General features: G+C 42.3%; 1 protein-coding gene across 4 annotated transcripts in view; it reads left to right on the plus strand.

The window, feature by feature from the left end:
* The window catches only part of ABCA13 (ATP binding cassette subfamily A member 13), a 446,251-nt gene that overhangs the window by 94,635 nt on the left and 336,596 nt on the right, over window positions 1-15,020 (plus strand). For 3 of the 4 annotated variants that reach the window (XM_078342412.1, XM_035253370.3, XM_035253371.3), the window contains 3 exons: window positions 3,323-3,364; window positions 5,089-5,198; window positions 9,853-9,971. In XM_078342412.1, the coding sequence (XP_078198538.1) occupies window positions 3,323-3,364; window positions 5,089-5,198; window positions 9,853-9,971 (271 nt within the window). Of the gene's footprint in view, window positions 1-1,449; window positions 3,277-3,322; window positions 3,365-5,088; window positions 5,199-9,852; window positions 9,972-15,020 lie in introns of all 4 variants that reach the window. The other variant, XM_035253372.3, reaches the window with a different exon arrangement.

A 15,020-nucleotide genomic window follows, 5' to 3' on the forward strand; every position in this document is an offset into this window, starting at 1 on the left:
GGGCTTATGTATTCTCAACTCAATGAATCTACTGTGATATTTGCATTTAGAGACATAAAAATGGATAGTCACATTATCTTTTTTTCATATATCTTTAAAAATATCATTTAAAGTTTGCCAGTGAAAAGGCTGGAGGGAAATTCCAATTATTCTGTGATGTCTGCTTCAGTCAAGCTTCAATCAGAGTAACAACAACCATCAAAGAATTTATTTTATTTTATTTTTGAGATGGAGTTTCACTGTTGTTACCCAGACTGGAGTGCAATGGCACAATCTCGGCTCACTGCAACCTCCGTCTTCTGGGTTCAAGCAATTCTCCTGCCTCAGCCTCCCGAGTAGCTGGGACTACAGGCATGTGCCACCATGCCCAGCTAATTTTTGTATTTTTTTAGTAGAGACGGGGTTTCACCATGTTGACCGGGATGGTCTCGATCTCTTGACCTTGTGATCCACCCACCTCGGCCTCCCAAAGTGCTGGGATTATAGGCGTGAGCCACCGCGCCCGGCCTCCATCAAAGAATTTAATCCAAGGAGATCAGCTTACACAGTTTTGGGGCTGACTAAACAAGCCTGCAATCAGTAGGGCCGACTGCCAGGAAGGGAGGGCCACAGTAGGCAGGGGGCACTGTGGGCATGAGTGGAAGCCCCTTGTCCTCAGGTGGTCAGGAAGGAAGAACAGGGGAAGGGAGAGACACTGACTATTAATATCCAACTGTAGTTTTGTGCCTCTAAGTTAGAGAGGTCCTATGCCCTCTTTTAGAGTTTTCCTGGCCCACTCAGAACGATATCCCTTCTGACTAATTTAAAATTAACTGATCAGGGACTATAACTCCATCTGTAAAATCTCTTTCTAGCAACACCTAGATTAGTGTTCGATTGAGTAGCTGGGAGAAGATGTATTTATATTACAAAATGACTATAACTACCACCTATCCTCCATCTCTCATGAGGGAATCTCCCCTGTAGCCCACCCAGATGAGAAACTTACAAGAAAGGGACTTTGAAGGCTGTTATTCAGCCTAGTTATGTTGATACATTGGTCTAAGTAACTTCCTGGTACTCCTAAAGCTCAGAAAAATATAAATATGCTAACCATTTTTCAGACTTATTTCTTACATCAAGAATCACTTTCTAGTCATTTTACCTTTTTTTCTAAGTAAAAGACATGTAACCTTTTTGTAAGCAAAGGAATGTGCCTTTTTAAGTTGCCACATTCAAAAAACTGTAATAGAATTTGTTCATGAAATTCCTCACCCTTTTCATTATTTAGGAACAAAATACTGAGTTTCATCTGAAATTATTTTAGCATGTCATCTTTGCTCAGTATTATCCTCTCTTATGATGCTATTATAAAATAAATTATAAAAATCACTATATACTTTAATATTTCCACTATTGATATATTAAACAGAAAATTAAAAGTATATATGTGTATATATATATTTACAGTTTTGTCCCCAAAGATAAAATTCTAGAAATTCTGAAACTGGATCAATTTCTTACCCTGATGAAAGAAGACAGATTGATGAACATTTTTTCAAGTTTGAAGGAGACTATATATCACCTAATAAAAAGTTCATTTATATTAAACAATCAAGAATTTTATTTTGATAGTCATCAAGGACTGAAGTTTATGCAAGATTTATTTAATACCCTTCTCAGGGAAACTTCAATTAAAAATAAGATTGAAAATAATATAGACTTTTTCACAGTGGTGAGTCAGTTGTTTTTCCATGTGAATAAGTCTGAGGACCTGTTCAAACTCAATGAAGATCTTAGGTCAGCTCTTCACCTTATAAGAGAATGTTCAACAGAGATGGCAAGACTTCTGGATACAATTCTAAACTCTCCTAATAAGGACTTGTATGCATTTTATCCCGCCCTCCAAGAAGTTATACTTGCTAATCTAACTCATTTGCTTTTCTTTATAAATAATTCATTCCCTTTAAGAAACAGAGCAACATTAGAAATTGCTACGAGATTACTTGGTGCTATTTCAAGAGTTGATGAAGAAAGTCGTGTCCCAGAACCCCTCTTAGAAATGTCTGGGACTCTGGTCATGCTGCTGAATGACAGTGCTGACCTGAGAGATCATGCCACATCAGTTGACTCCATTGTGAAACTTCTTAAGCTGGCCAGGAAAGTTTCGGGGATGATGGCCACAGTTTTTAAAACTCATTTTATCTCCAATACCACGGACACCGTGACCTTCTTTGACACTCTCTATGTCATCATGCAACAAAGTGTTCAACATCTTGTGAAAGAAGTAGCTACTTTGAAAAAAATTGATCATTTCACATTTGAAAAGATAAATGATTTGTTGGCACCATTTCCTGATTTGGCCTTTGAAATGATTGGAGTCAAACGTAATGTATCACCAAACTCTGATATTTTCAGTATGTCACCTAGCATACTCTCATATATGAACAAATCTAAGGACTTTTCTGATATTTTGGAAGAAATTGCTGAATTTTTAACAACTGTGAAAGTCAACTTGGAAGATGTGAAGAGTCTTGTGGTAGCATTTAACAATGAGACTCAAACATTTTCTTTGGATTCTATCAATTTAATAGAAGAAATTCTGGGTTGCTTAGTTCCTATAAATAACTTCACCAACCAAATGGACTTCTTATACTCTAATCCAATTTCCACTCATAGTGGCCTTCAAGATATGAAATGGGAAATAATTCATGAAGTGATCCCTTTTTTGGATGAATTACTATCACAAAACAGCATAGAAATAGGGTCTTGCTTGAAAACGGTGATCAGTCTCACCTTAGAAGCTCTTTGGAAAAACTTAAAGAAGGATAATCGGAGCATTTCTGATCTGTTGATGACATTTACTCAGCATCCAAATAACCTTTTGAAAACCATAGAAACAGTATTAGAGGCCTCCAGTGGAATTAAAAGTGACTGTGAAGGTGATTTGAGTAAAAGTTTATATTTTGGCAAACCTTTGATTCAGAATATAACTCGTCATCAACTTGCAAAAGCAATCCATAATGTTTTAAGTAGAATAGGTCTCTGGAGAAGAGGGCTTCTGTTTAACAACTCTGAATGGACAACTTCCGCAAGAACTTTGTTTCAGCCACTTTTTGAGATTTTTATTAAAGCAACCACCGGAAAGAATGTCACAGCAGAAAAAGAAGAGAGAACCAAGAAAAAGATGATTGACTTTCCTTATAGTTTCAAACCACTTTCCTGTTTTGAGAAATACCCGAGAGGATTATTTGTATTGACTAAATACTGGCAGCAAATCCCACTGACAGATCAAAGGTAATAAAAAGCCTAATTCACTTTGTTTTTTTTTTCCCTACTGCAGTAACTATAAAGTAGAACCATGCAGGAATTGCACTGAACAAGGGTAAGTAGTTCTTGACTTCAACTTTCTTTACATTCTTAAGTTGGCTTCAACATAGAGCAATTCAGGTCCAGTCATTCTTATTTGACTCATTATTTGACATTCGAATATAATTAGAATTTATTCAAAAATATTTCAGAAGTAAGTTATTTTATTCTCAGAAGTAACAACCTCAATTCTATTCACTTGTCCCAAGACTAGCTGCATAAACAATTTTTCTATTCATTTCCTCTGGCAGCCAGATGTCCTACGATTAAGTGTATATGCAGGAACATGAAGCTGCTTGCTTCACAGAATATTATGCTTCCAGTTGTAGCTAACCACAGGAAAGGGCCAGGCAGCTGCTGGCTTCTACCCTCTTTCCATTCTGCTAAACCTCACATGGTAGATCTAACTTCAAGCCGGGGGTGGATCTAATCAGAGCAAGAGGAAAGGAGAAAAGTGAGAGATCATCTGAGTGGGGCTTACCTCCAGATCCTGTGTGAGCTCCACTAGGGCTGGCCCTGGACTCCCCGCCCCTTGGCTCATCGGATCCACATGTTCAATCCTGTTTTACTCTTGGATTATTTTTATTGAGATTACTAGCAAATTGTTATATTATGATTGTAGATTAAGTGTTATTTCCTCTGGAAAGTTTTCCTTGACCTATTCTGTCTGGGCTCACATGGCCTTAGCCCCCTGTAATGGCTCTTACCACTGTGTGCTGTCCTGATGATGAACATGTGACTATTCTACATTCATGAGGACCTGAAGACTGTGCCTGTATATTGTGGGACTGTGCCCTCCCATCCCTGAATGTTGTCAATGGAAACCTGTTCTTAAAATCTCCAGTCTTGCTAGCCATCATGCCCTGGAAGCAGTCTATTGCCTTAAGTTGGAGACCCTGTGCTTCTTGGTGTGCAGAGTCCTTGAGATGCTGCAACTGTCCCTACCTAGCCTTTCTGTGGGTGACAGTACTGTTAGGGTGGTCCCTGGTCTCTGTTTCTCCCTGCCTCCCTCTCAGTGTCACATGGAGCTTGGAGATGCCATGTCAACCTGGTTCCTTTGCCAGGCAAGCTGACTTATTTTCCATTGGTTCTGTTACTACAGAGCCATGTCTTGAATCCAGTCATGTTTTATGAGTTGGAAGATGTCTTTACTTGGTGAAACAGGTAGCTGCTGGCACAAATAACTATTGCTACCTTGGAATTTGACTGCTGGTTTTCAGAGCATCCTGCCTCATCTCCTCCTTGCTTCTGATCCCAAACTATATTCTGTTTGACTTTAGTGCTCTGATCCCCAGCTATACCGTGCTTGACTTTAGCTCTCTGCTCTGAATTTTCTTTTGAGCTGCCTGGCAACCCCATTCTCCACCAATTTCAGATTTTATTTGAAAATTTTCAGTTATCCACAGAGAAAGTTTACACCTTAGCTCTGCATATTGTCATATTTTGACACCCTTTCAACATTTACCTTTGCATTTCAAAAGAATGGATCAAAATAAGAAAGAAAAGCAAATGTTAAGCTTACTGGCCACAAAATTGATGCTTTGAACTAATTCAGGAGACTTAAAGTTCTCTGAAGGTCCAGACTGTGTTATCTGTGTTTTTTTTATGTTCCTATGAAGAAAATATGATTATGCAGAGAAGATGGTTCTTATATGTGTGTTATGACTCAGCCTACACAGTATAAATGCACATGGATTGTACATTTTTACCCTTTCATGCTATTGTGCATTTTTTTCTAAGTGTTGTTGAGATGTGTGAAGTTTTCCAGCAGTCTGTGAAGCCCTCAGAAGCCATGGAGATGCTGCAGAAAGTGAAGATGATGGTCCTGCGTGTGCTCACCATTGTTGCAGGTGGGCTGCTCATATAACAAGTGCTCCACAGGAGCCCTTCTATACTTATGTCATGGTTCATGGGAATTCCTAAATGTGAAATCTATTCGTGTGGGAGTGCTCAGCAGTGAGAGGTACTGGGTGGGCTGTCGGCATGCTCTGGGAAAACCTTGAGAGCCTGGGGAAGATGTTGTAGAGAGAAGACTCTGGTTTACCAAGGAGGAGGCACATTGGACGTACTCCCAAGATCCACTGTCAGAGAGGAAGGGGCACTGACCCTGGGATGGTTAACTGGTGGGTGTGGGCCACTGAGTCTGTGAGCCAGGACTATGGACCAGCATCTATTGGGGAGAGAAATGGAGGAGAAGTGAGCCTTGGGCAGAACTAGCATGTCAAATCCATTTTTCAAAAGCAACTCTAAGAAGATAAATTCTGATACTGGTAAGTGCTAGAGAGAAGCTAAAGTATTGCCAGGAGGGTGAGAGTGAGAGGTGGAGGAGAGGAGAAGACCTTGGGGGTGCAACTCTGGGTGGGGACATTTCAGGTGAGACTTGCATGGTGAGGATGTGTGTCTGCCATGTTTACTGTTTATCTCCGCAGGGTTTAGAAAACATCCTCACATAGACATGATAGGTATTCAATCAATATGTATAGAATGATTGGATAGGTCAATGCATGAGGGCTGGCACCGGGTTGGGTACTTGTCACTGCTTGAGTTCTACACAACCACTGATGGGCTTCAGGCTAGTATGCTGGGGATCGTGGTCTGCAGGCTGTCTCCTTGCTGTCATGACGGGCCACTTAGGGTTATGCACAGTCATGTCTGGTAAGGCTTTATTGCCCCAAATGTCTTCAAGGGCAGGGTCAAAGATGACTGTTACCACAAGTGATGTTGTGAGACGTGGTGTAATCGAAGAAGCAGGCACTTTGATATTGAACAGGCTGAGTTTCTCTATTCACACTGAGTGACGGGGTAATTACTGAATCTCTGTGAGCCTTGAACAAAAAATGGGATAACCCCTATTTTAACCTATTTGAGAGGATTAAATAAAATGAGTCACTTCCATGGGGACTTGCCCTTAGGAGACTCCTTGCACATGCCAGTTTCCCAGTCCTGCAAGTTGAAGATGCATCTCCCTACACGCCACTGGGAAAACTACTTCTCAGCTTACAAAGCTAGTGTATAAGTGAAAATTGGTAATTTGGGAACTGTCTATCACAGGGTTAGCTCTAATCTGTTCACTCACCTCCTTTTTGTAAGACAAATCATTATTTGAACCAAAGAATTGATTGGTCATTTGGCCTAAGAAACATGGAAAAGGAGTAAGAAACAGAGGGAGAAGTGGGACAAGCCTGATTTAAAAATGAAACCCCAACTGCTGTATAGGGGTTTTGCACGAGTTTTTTTCTTTTAAGATAATCTGTATTTCCAATTCTATGTTATGAACATTGGTGATTAGGAATATTGCTTTGTGTTGTCAAATAGAAAGCAGTAAAGCATTACAATGTGAGTATAAATTAGGATGGTCAGTGCATAATTTCAGCATGTGGAACTGTGCTCAGGTAAAATTCAAATCAAACTTCTTCGTTCTTTAATGCCTATCTGGCATATTGAATTTAGCCATGTTTGAAGACATAATTATTTTGACATTTCACAGTCAGCTAACGTAATGGTTTTTAAATGAATTACACATTCATTAATGCATGAAAATTTATATTTATTTTGCCATTCTGTATTGCAGCTGCTAAATTAATATAGCATACTTGAGATCACATTAGTAACAGAAAATTAATTTTTAATTTTTATATTTCATTTAGAGGAAACACAAGCATAACTAACATTTAAACTGCCACCCCACTGTCCTTATTGAACTGTTACTCCATCCTGTAGAATTGGAGGGCAGTGACAGATCCCATAAAGCTGGAGGGGTGGGGTGGAATTGACCAATATGGGCAAATAGCTCCTCCCCTCCCACCATATGAAGGGAAGAACAGTCAGATCTGTTATTATTTTTGTTGTTGAAAATGCTCTAGATTTTTGTCATGTCACAGAGTTGAGTTCCGTATTCGCCAGGAGGATAGTTGTCACTTTTTTCCTCCTGATCTAATGCTTTAAAAATACCAAGCACAATTGCAAGAGAGCTCATGCAGCAGAAGGAACCTCAGTGGGCAGCTGCTTTAATCTTCTAGTTTCCCTAAGTGATGAGTTGAGGCCAAGAGGGTGAGAGTGAGTTTCCCAGGGTTTTAGAGTGAAGAAATCAGAGCCCATTTTCAGTTGAAGAGACCCGAGAGGGTCCATGGGGTTGGAAGGAGGAACGGGAAGGAGTCCACAGAGTACTGACAGAGCTGGAAAGCCTGAGTGGGTCTGAAAGTGTCCTCAGAGCCATGCAGAGGGCCATAGCAGGTAGGAAGGGCTGGAGCCAGGGATCTGAAGAGGCAGTGAGAAGTGGAGAAAGGGTACCTGGGGAAGTTGGAGGAGCCAAGGCTCAAAACCATCTCTTGTTAGTGTCAAGACAGTTGTCAACTGTCCTTGAGGGTGGTGCCTTTGAGGGCAGGCCTCAAGACATGTCAGCTGTGAGGCAGATGGAGATCAGATGGCCTGACAGCCCAGGACTATGTCCCATGATCATATCGTCTCTGACCTAACTTTGCAGGAATGCTGGGCAGGTCACTGTCTACTCCACGTTGTCATTTTACATTGAGGAAGCAAGGGGCTGACACAGCTCACAGCTTGCCTAATGCCACGTTATGTCAGCTTTTTCAGGGTGCATTCTCTGCTCTTTTAGGTTTGAACATCATAACTTATAAATACATTGTTGTGTCTTCCCCAAAGCAAAGGATACATTCATGCTTAAAGATAAGTGCTGTCATGTTTAACAACACTTCGCTACCTTCATTTCAAATTTTAATAAGAGATTACCTAAGAGACACATTTTACATTTTCTATAATAAAGATACTTGTCTTCAAAATTGGTAAAAGAAGATGAATGAGCAAAGAAAAACAAATAAGGCATCTAGGGGGATTGCACAACTTTGGGCATATCGTATCTACTCTGCATTTTATATGACTGAAAACTTTTATTAATTAATACATTTTATATTTTACAGTAGTTTTGCATTCACAGTAATTTTGAATGGAAGGTGCAGGGATTTCCCACATAATCCCTTGCCCACCATAGCCTCCCTTATGATCAATATTCCCCACAGAGTGGCACATTTGTTATAACTGATGAACCCACACTGACACAGCATCATTCTGAGTCCACAGTATGGGGTTCTTTATTGGTCTTGTGCATTCTATGGGTTATGACAAGCATGTAATGACATGTATTCACCGTTATAGTATCACACATAGGGTTTTACTGCCTGAAAAACCCTCTGTGCTCTGCCCATTCATCCCTCCCTCCCCTCTAGCCCCTGGCCACCACTGATCTTTTCACTGTTTCCACAGTTTTGTCTTTTCCAGCACATCATTAGTTAATATGTAGTTGAAATTATATAATATGTAGCCTTTGCAGATGGGCGTCGTTCACTTAGTAATATGCCAGAACTGTTTTTCTGAAGGACTTTTGAGAAACAATTTAAGAGTCAGGATAACATTTTTTTTCTAATTAAAAATATTTTATTTCTTATAAAAATGTATTTTATTTTCTGTCATGGAGAAGCATCTAGGAGGTATGAAGCCCTGTACTAGATGCACAATGGCAGGAAGGCAGTGATAAGCAAAGTCCCTCATGGCGGGTCTTGTGCAGATGGATTTATTGGGCAGTGGGCAACCACGTAGGGAGGTGAGCACACAGGCATCTGCGCAGCAGGGAGCGGAGGGACTCTGCTCAGCCTGGGAAAGGTGGGTGTGTGGAGGCGGAGCTCTAAAAGATAGGTAGGTTCAGGAAGAGAGAAGTGGTGCCTTGTATCTGATGGCCTTGAGACAGGAGGGATATAGGGCATGAATGCAGGGAGGTGGAGGCACCTGAGGCTGTGGAAAGAATTTGGAAGTAGCATATAGCCTTTGGGCAGATTTCTGTAATGGGGGATCTCCTTTGAGGAAGAGCCTGGTGGCCCAGAGCATAAGGCAGATTGGAAGGGTGAGGTGGTGGGACTGTTAAGAGCATAGCAGTTTCCTGGGTGTTATCTTTGGGTGCTGGACAGAGGCACGGATGCAGAGCCATTGGGGAGATCACGCTGAGCAGATGGGGAGGTTGGTTGGCTGTGAGGACCAGGGGGAGGAAAGTCATGACTGGCTTCCAGGAAGTGACTTGAGAGGCGTTGGGCATGGAGAAGACCACAAATAGACAGTGTGCTATTCATCCTTCAACCTGGGGCACTGTTCATAACCACCTAAGAACAATAGGTAGAAAGCAAGTCTGTCCTGGGCAAACTGTAGTGAATGGGTACCCCACCTATAGGGGATACAAGGAAAGGAGCCAGTTTGGGGAGGTAGAGGAAATTAATATCTACAAAATCAATTAGGCCGAGAAAAACAAAATCTTTATTTTATTAAATTTGGAACTCAAAAGGCACAGCTTTGCCCTCATCATCTGAATGTTCATCTTGATGATTTAAGAAATGTTTAGGAATTTGTATCATTTTGAATCTTTAAAATGTGATTTGTGAGAGTAGCTAGTTCAGGAGAGGACTGTCTACTAAGTACTTCTCTGTGTGTTTCCTCTGGCAGAAAACTCTTCCTGGACCAAGGACATTTTGTGTGCTACTCTGAGCTGCAAGCAAGGTGGGATAAGGCATCTCATTTTATCTGCTATGCAAGGAGTCACTTTGGCGCAGGGCCATTTCCAGGTTTGTGCCTTTTATATTTCAGAGAATTTCACTTTCATCACTATTGGCCCTTACAAGGCAGTCAAGTTATTCAAAGCTTGTGGCTTGGTTCTTATAACTACAGCAACTGTGTCACACACAGTCTTGTTGGAAGTTGGGGGTGCAGAATGACAGCTCACCCTTCCTCCCTCTTGGCCTCTCCCAGTGTTGTGCTGGGGTTGAGTGGCACTGTGTTGTGAGAGTTGATTGTTAAATTTTCAGGAATTTTGCAAGCTGGTTGTTAAAACATAGATATCATCATTATAAATAAATTATACCAACTTATGATGAAATAAATCATGTTAGAAACACAGCAATAATTACCCAAGATTCATGACTTCCTAATTATGTTAGTATTTTTACTGTTATCTGTCTTCCTGCGATGATTTGCTCCTGTTGTATCCACATGACAGAAAGACTATGTAGTCTTGTGCTAAGTGCAGTTCTTCCCAGCTCTATGTTTAGTGATGTTATGGTGACAGCTTGCACTAGGCTATGTGGGACCATTCACACCATGGAAATTGGCAAGTGCTACAAATCAGATTTTTTTTTTTTCCGGAGTGTTAGTTTCTAAATATTTACCAGCTCAGTACTGGCTCTAACTAATCGAATACACTGGCTAGTACCAAAAATTGATGGCCGAGTGGGAACCAGCATAGCAGTTTTCTTTTTGTTAAGTTGGACACATGCCCAGTAGGCTCCCATGCAGGGTCTCCAACTACAGCTGAGTCAGAGAATGTGACTGTTATTTGGAGCCCACTCCCTTATCCTGGAATTAAAGACCCCTGGCCCATAGACAGGCCTGATCTCCCTGAGAAGCTTGGACAATGGTGATGTCTTTCAAATAAGGCAGCAAAGATCTGTGTTTCTTCTAGGTCTGGTTCTGAAGGTTGTTTCTTGCTTTTGTGATGCGTGTGTCTGTGAGCGTGAGATTATCACAGAAAGCAGAGAAGTAGATGATGCCCGAGAGATGAGAGATAGTCATGCCAGACTCTCACAGCATGGCAAGGGTGTAGAATGCCATGCCTTGGGGAAGTGTCGGGAAGGAGTGAGAGCTGCTAATCCCTAATCAATGTCCCGTGGCCTTTGGAGGAGTGGTGCATGTCAGCTGAAAGCCCTGAGTGTTCCCTAGCGATGACTGACTTTACAGCCCCAGTGGTTGGTCATACTCACATGGATTTACTTAGAACATCAAATTCTTATTTCCAGGTTGTGCCGATCCTTTTAAGGTATTAAATGTGGATACAGGAAAAAGCCTCACAGACAATAATTTTTCTTTTGAGGTGGAGTCTTGTATTGCTGCCCTGGCTGGAGTGCAGTGGCTCACTGCAACCTCCGCCTCCTGGGTGTAAGCAATTATCCTGCCTTGGCCTCCCGAGTAGCTGGGATTACAGGTGCCCACCACCATGCCCCGCTAATTTTTTCTATTTTTAGTAGAGACAGGGTTTCACTATATTGGCCAGGCTGGTCTCAAACTCCTGACCTCATGGTCTGACTGCCTCAGTCTCCCAAAGTGCTGGGATTACAGGTGTGAACAACTGTGCCCAGCCCCTCACAGAAAGTTTTTTAGTGTTGAGTGAAGGTTACGTTAATAAAATAGTCAAGAGACTCCAACTTTCAAAGCAATGGACTCAAAGACTGTATTTATAGTTCAAATTTCTATATGATTACCAACAAGTCTGGCTGGTAACAGTTGAGTTACTGTTGATAAAAAGCAGAAGTTCCTGTCTTTAATGACAAAAATAGTATGTTGCTTATCTCAGGATGCAGAGCTTTTAGGATGGGTCCGTGGTTCAAGTCTTCAAGTATGTGAGACTTTTAGAAATATAAATCTTTTTCAGGCTGTGGGATACGAAGTGCCCAACAGAGATGGGCAAAGAGCACAATGCCATTTGCTAGTTTTCAATATCTAAATAAATATTTTAACGTACAGTTTTCTCAGTAGCAACATGGAATAACCATTGAAAGAGAACGTTTTAGTTGATTGAATTGACAAGACAAAAGTTCAGGGCTGTCAACTCCTTACTCTCTTCCACACTTTTTGTTCCAAACAGTAGAAAGTGGCAATAAGGAGATGAATGGGCAGCAGAAATTAAATTTCAAAAACAGCAGCAAGTGCCCACTGTATCTCCTGGGATACGCTGAGTCGGAGAATGCAGCTGGAATTTCAGGTTGGGTGGGGGCTTCCTACTGCCTCCCCAGATCTAGACCTTTGGGTCTACCTGTGTACACTTATCCACTGTTGATGGATTCCAGGCCTGATCTAGCCAGAAAAGAAGAGTCCGATAGGTGCTGCCTTTTCCAAGGCAAAAGTACAGCCTGATAAATGTCAATCTCTACCTTTGTGCTAGATGTTTCTCCTTACCTGGAGCCTGGAACACCTGTGCTGAAGAAACTTGGAATTTTTCTTCTAGCAGTCCTTGATACTGGGGTAGAATGCACTTTTCTACTCTATAATCCTTTCTATGTCAAAATTATTATTTTGTTAAATTTAAGCATAACATCCACAGCAGGAATATTATAAATGCATTGAATAAATATTAATTTGGATGCAGTTATAAATTATAAACAAGACGTTTTTTGCTATGAGGGAATACTCCATGGCAGAGCCCCCATGCAATGGGTTTGATTCGATCTATGTTCTCAGGAGTGAGCTGGCCCCTAAGTGAATACTCACTTATGTCTATTGTTCTGACCTAGTTGTATCTGTGCATTGGTATGCTACAAAAAGGGATCTCTTTGGAGGAAGGAGAATATCAAGCCTGTGAAATGCTTGGTGAAAGAACTGGGGAAGGTTAGAGCTTCATGCTCAGGAAAAAAAAAAAAGCAGAGTTTGAAAGTCCAAGGGCTTCTATGACTGTTATTAGAAATGTACATGTAGCTTGGAGTTTTGAGACTGGACCTAGGCATCTCTCTGCCTTGCAGATGCTCTGCCTGAGTTTGCTGCCCTCCTTTTCCTTTCTGCTTTGCTTTGCTGTGGTTACATTCAGACAATAAATGGGGTCTGTGCACATGAGGGACAGTGGGTGAGGGAAGGCTGGAGGAGGGCTCTGTCTCCGCAGATAGAGCAGGTAGTGGAAACTTAAGTGAAGAAAGGAAAGAAGTCTGTGCCCTTGAGTCCTGCCAGATGACAGAAAATGGAGAGACTGGCTTGAGCTGACCACTCTCTGAGACCCCTTGGGGTGTTACCACACAATACATGGGTTCCGTTGCTTGGCGGGTACCAACCCAATGACCACAACCAAGGAGGATTTAGTAATGGGATGTTATTACTTGTAACGAGTAAGGAGAACACCAGGGATGGTTCCCAAAGAAGTGCCTCCAAGCTGGGGACTGGGTGAGGCTTTATAAACATAGTGTAATGAGGATCTGATTGACTGGATCCTGCCGTGGGTGATGCCAGAGCTCAATCCAATTGGATCCTGCATCCTGCCATGCAGTGTCCTCTTCTTCATTCAGTCCCCACTCCCCAGTCTGAGCACTCGGCCTCCCTCTGTGGTTGCACACTGGTTCATTGGGGACCTGAGGGTCCATGGCAACTGAAAAACAACTCACAACTTTGTTATGTAAAAGTTGAACCAGATTGGCCTTGTGTGGCTAACACAGACAGCAGACACCTCTCCAACTGCCCAGCCCCTCAACCTCCATATGTGGAGTCTTACTCCTCACCTCTGGCGTCTGAGCCCGGCATTGAAACAGACTCATCCATGCCAATCCCCACGTCACTCAGCTCCTGCGACCTTCCCTGGGCTCCTCTTGCATCCTCGGCTGACTGTCTCCATCTCCACACCTGGCTCCTCTATGTGGCAGAAGGACCCAGGCTGTCTCCAGACCTTTTCTCTTCTCAGTCTATGCTCACGTGCTAGGAAATCATATCCAGATTCCTTTGCAACCTAAAAATCTTAATTACTTCCTGACAACTCCCAAATTTCCTTCTCCAGCCAACAACTCACCTGACCTTCATCCTCATGTGTTAAGTTGTGCCCCTGCTCAGATGTCATACAGGCCCCTCAGCTGTACTCATCTGAAAAAAAAAACCTCTTCATCTTTCCGTGTAATTTTTCCCTTCCCCGGTGTTCTTTCCCTCTGATGCCAGGGACAACAACCTTGGCATACTTGTTTAGTCCTTTTTATTTTTTTCTGTTAGAAAACTCTCCCTTCTACCTTCCAAATGTTTCCATGATCTGGCTATGTTCCACCACCTCCCCAGCACCTCCCAGATCCAAGCCAACTCTCCCTTCCTCCTCCCCTTGCCTCAATCCCCAACACAGTTGCCAGAGTGATCCTTCCAAAACATCAACAGATCATGTCATTCCGTTGCTGAGAGTGCCCAGTGTCTTCCAGTCTTATTTAGAATAAATGTCAGATTTCTAAGAGAGGCCACTGCTAGGTACTGCTGTCTGGGTGGCCCATCCCTTCACCTGCCCTTCCCAGCACTCTCTTCTCCACCTAACTGGCTCCTTTGTAACCACCTCAGGACCTTTGCACAATCTGCCCCCTCACCTGCAGTGTGCTTCCCTGATGATGCTAAGGAGGGTTGTACACCTCCCTCTTGTACCTCCAGCACTGCCCCCACCCCCACCTTATTTTCCTCCAGGTCATGTGACATTCGACCAGTTTGCCCCTACAGCTCTCTGTTGGTAGTGTTCCTGCACTGGGGTGGGAACCTCATGGAGGCAGAAGTTTTGTCTTCTGTGTTCACAAAACTCTCAGTCCGGTACCTAGCCTAGGGTTGGCATTTGGCTATTGCTCCATAAATATTTTTTGAATGAATGAATAAATAGTCCTATAGGATTTCTGTTCAAGTTCCACTCCCAAATCACTTGGGAGAAAACGAAACTTATAAAATGAATGACAGAGTTAAAAAGTTGCATGCTTTGTAATAATCTATTGGTTGGTTTAGTTCCCCCACACAGTGAGATGCTGGGGTTTGGTTGAGGTGGTGGTGACAGTGGCATGAGTGCTCTGATCATGGGTTAATGTCCATCAGTCCCTGAGAAGTCTTCACCCCCAAATAAATCTACCTCAGCT

The sequence above is a fragment of the Callithrix jacchus genome, chromosome 11 (genome assembly GCF_049354715.1).
Source record: "Callithrix jacchus isolate 240 chromosome 11, calJac240_pri, whole genome shotgun sequence".
In the NCBI taxonomy this organism is placed as follows: domain Eukaryota; kingdom Metazoa; phylum Chordata; class Mammalia; order Primates; family Cebidae; genus Callithrix; species Callithrix jacchus.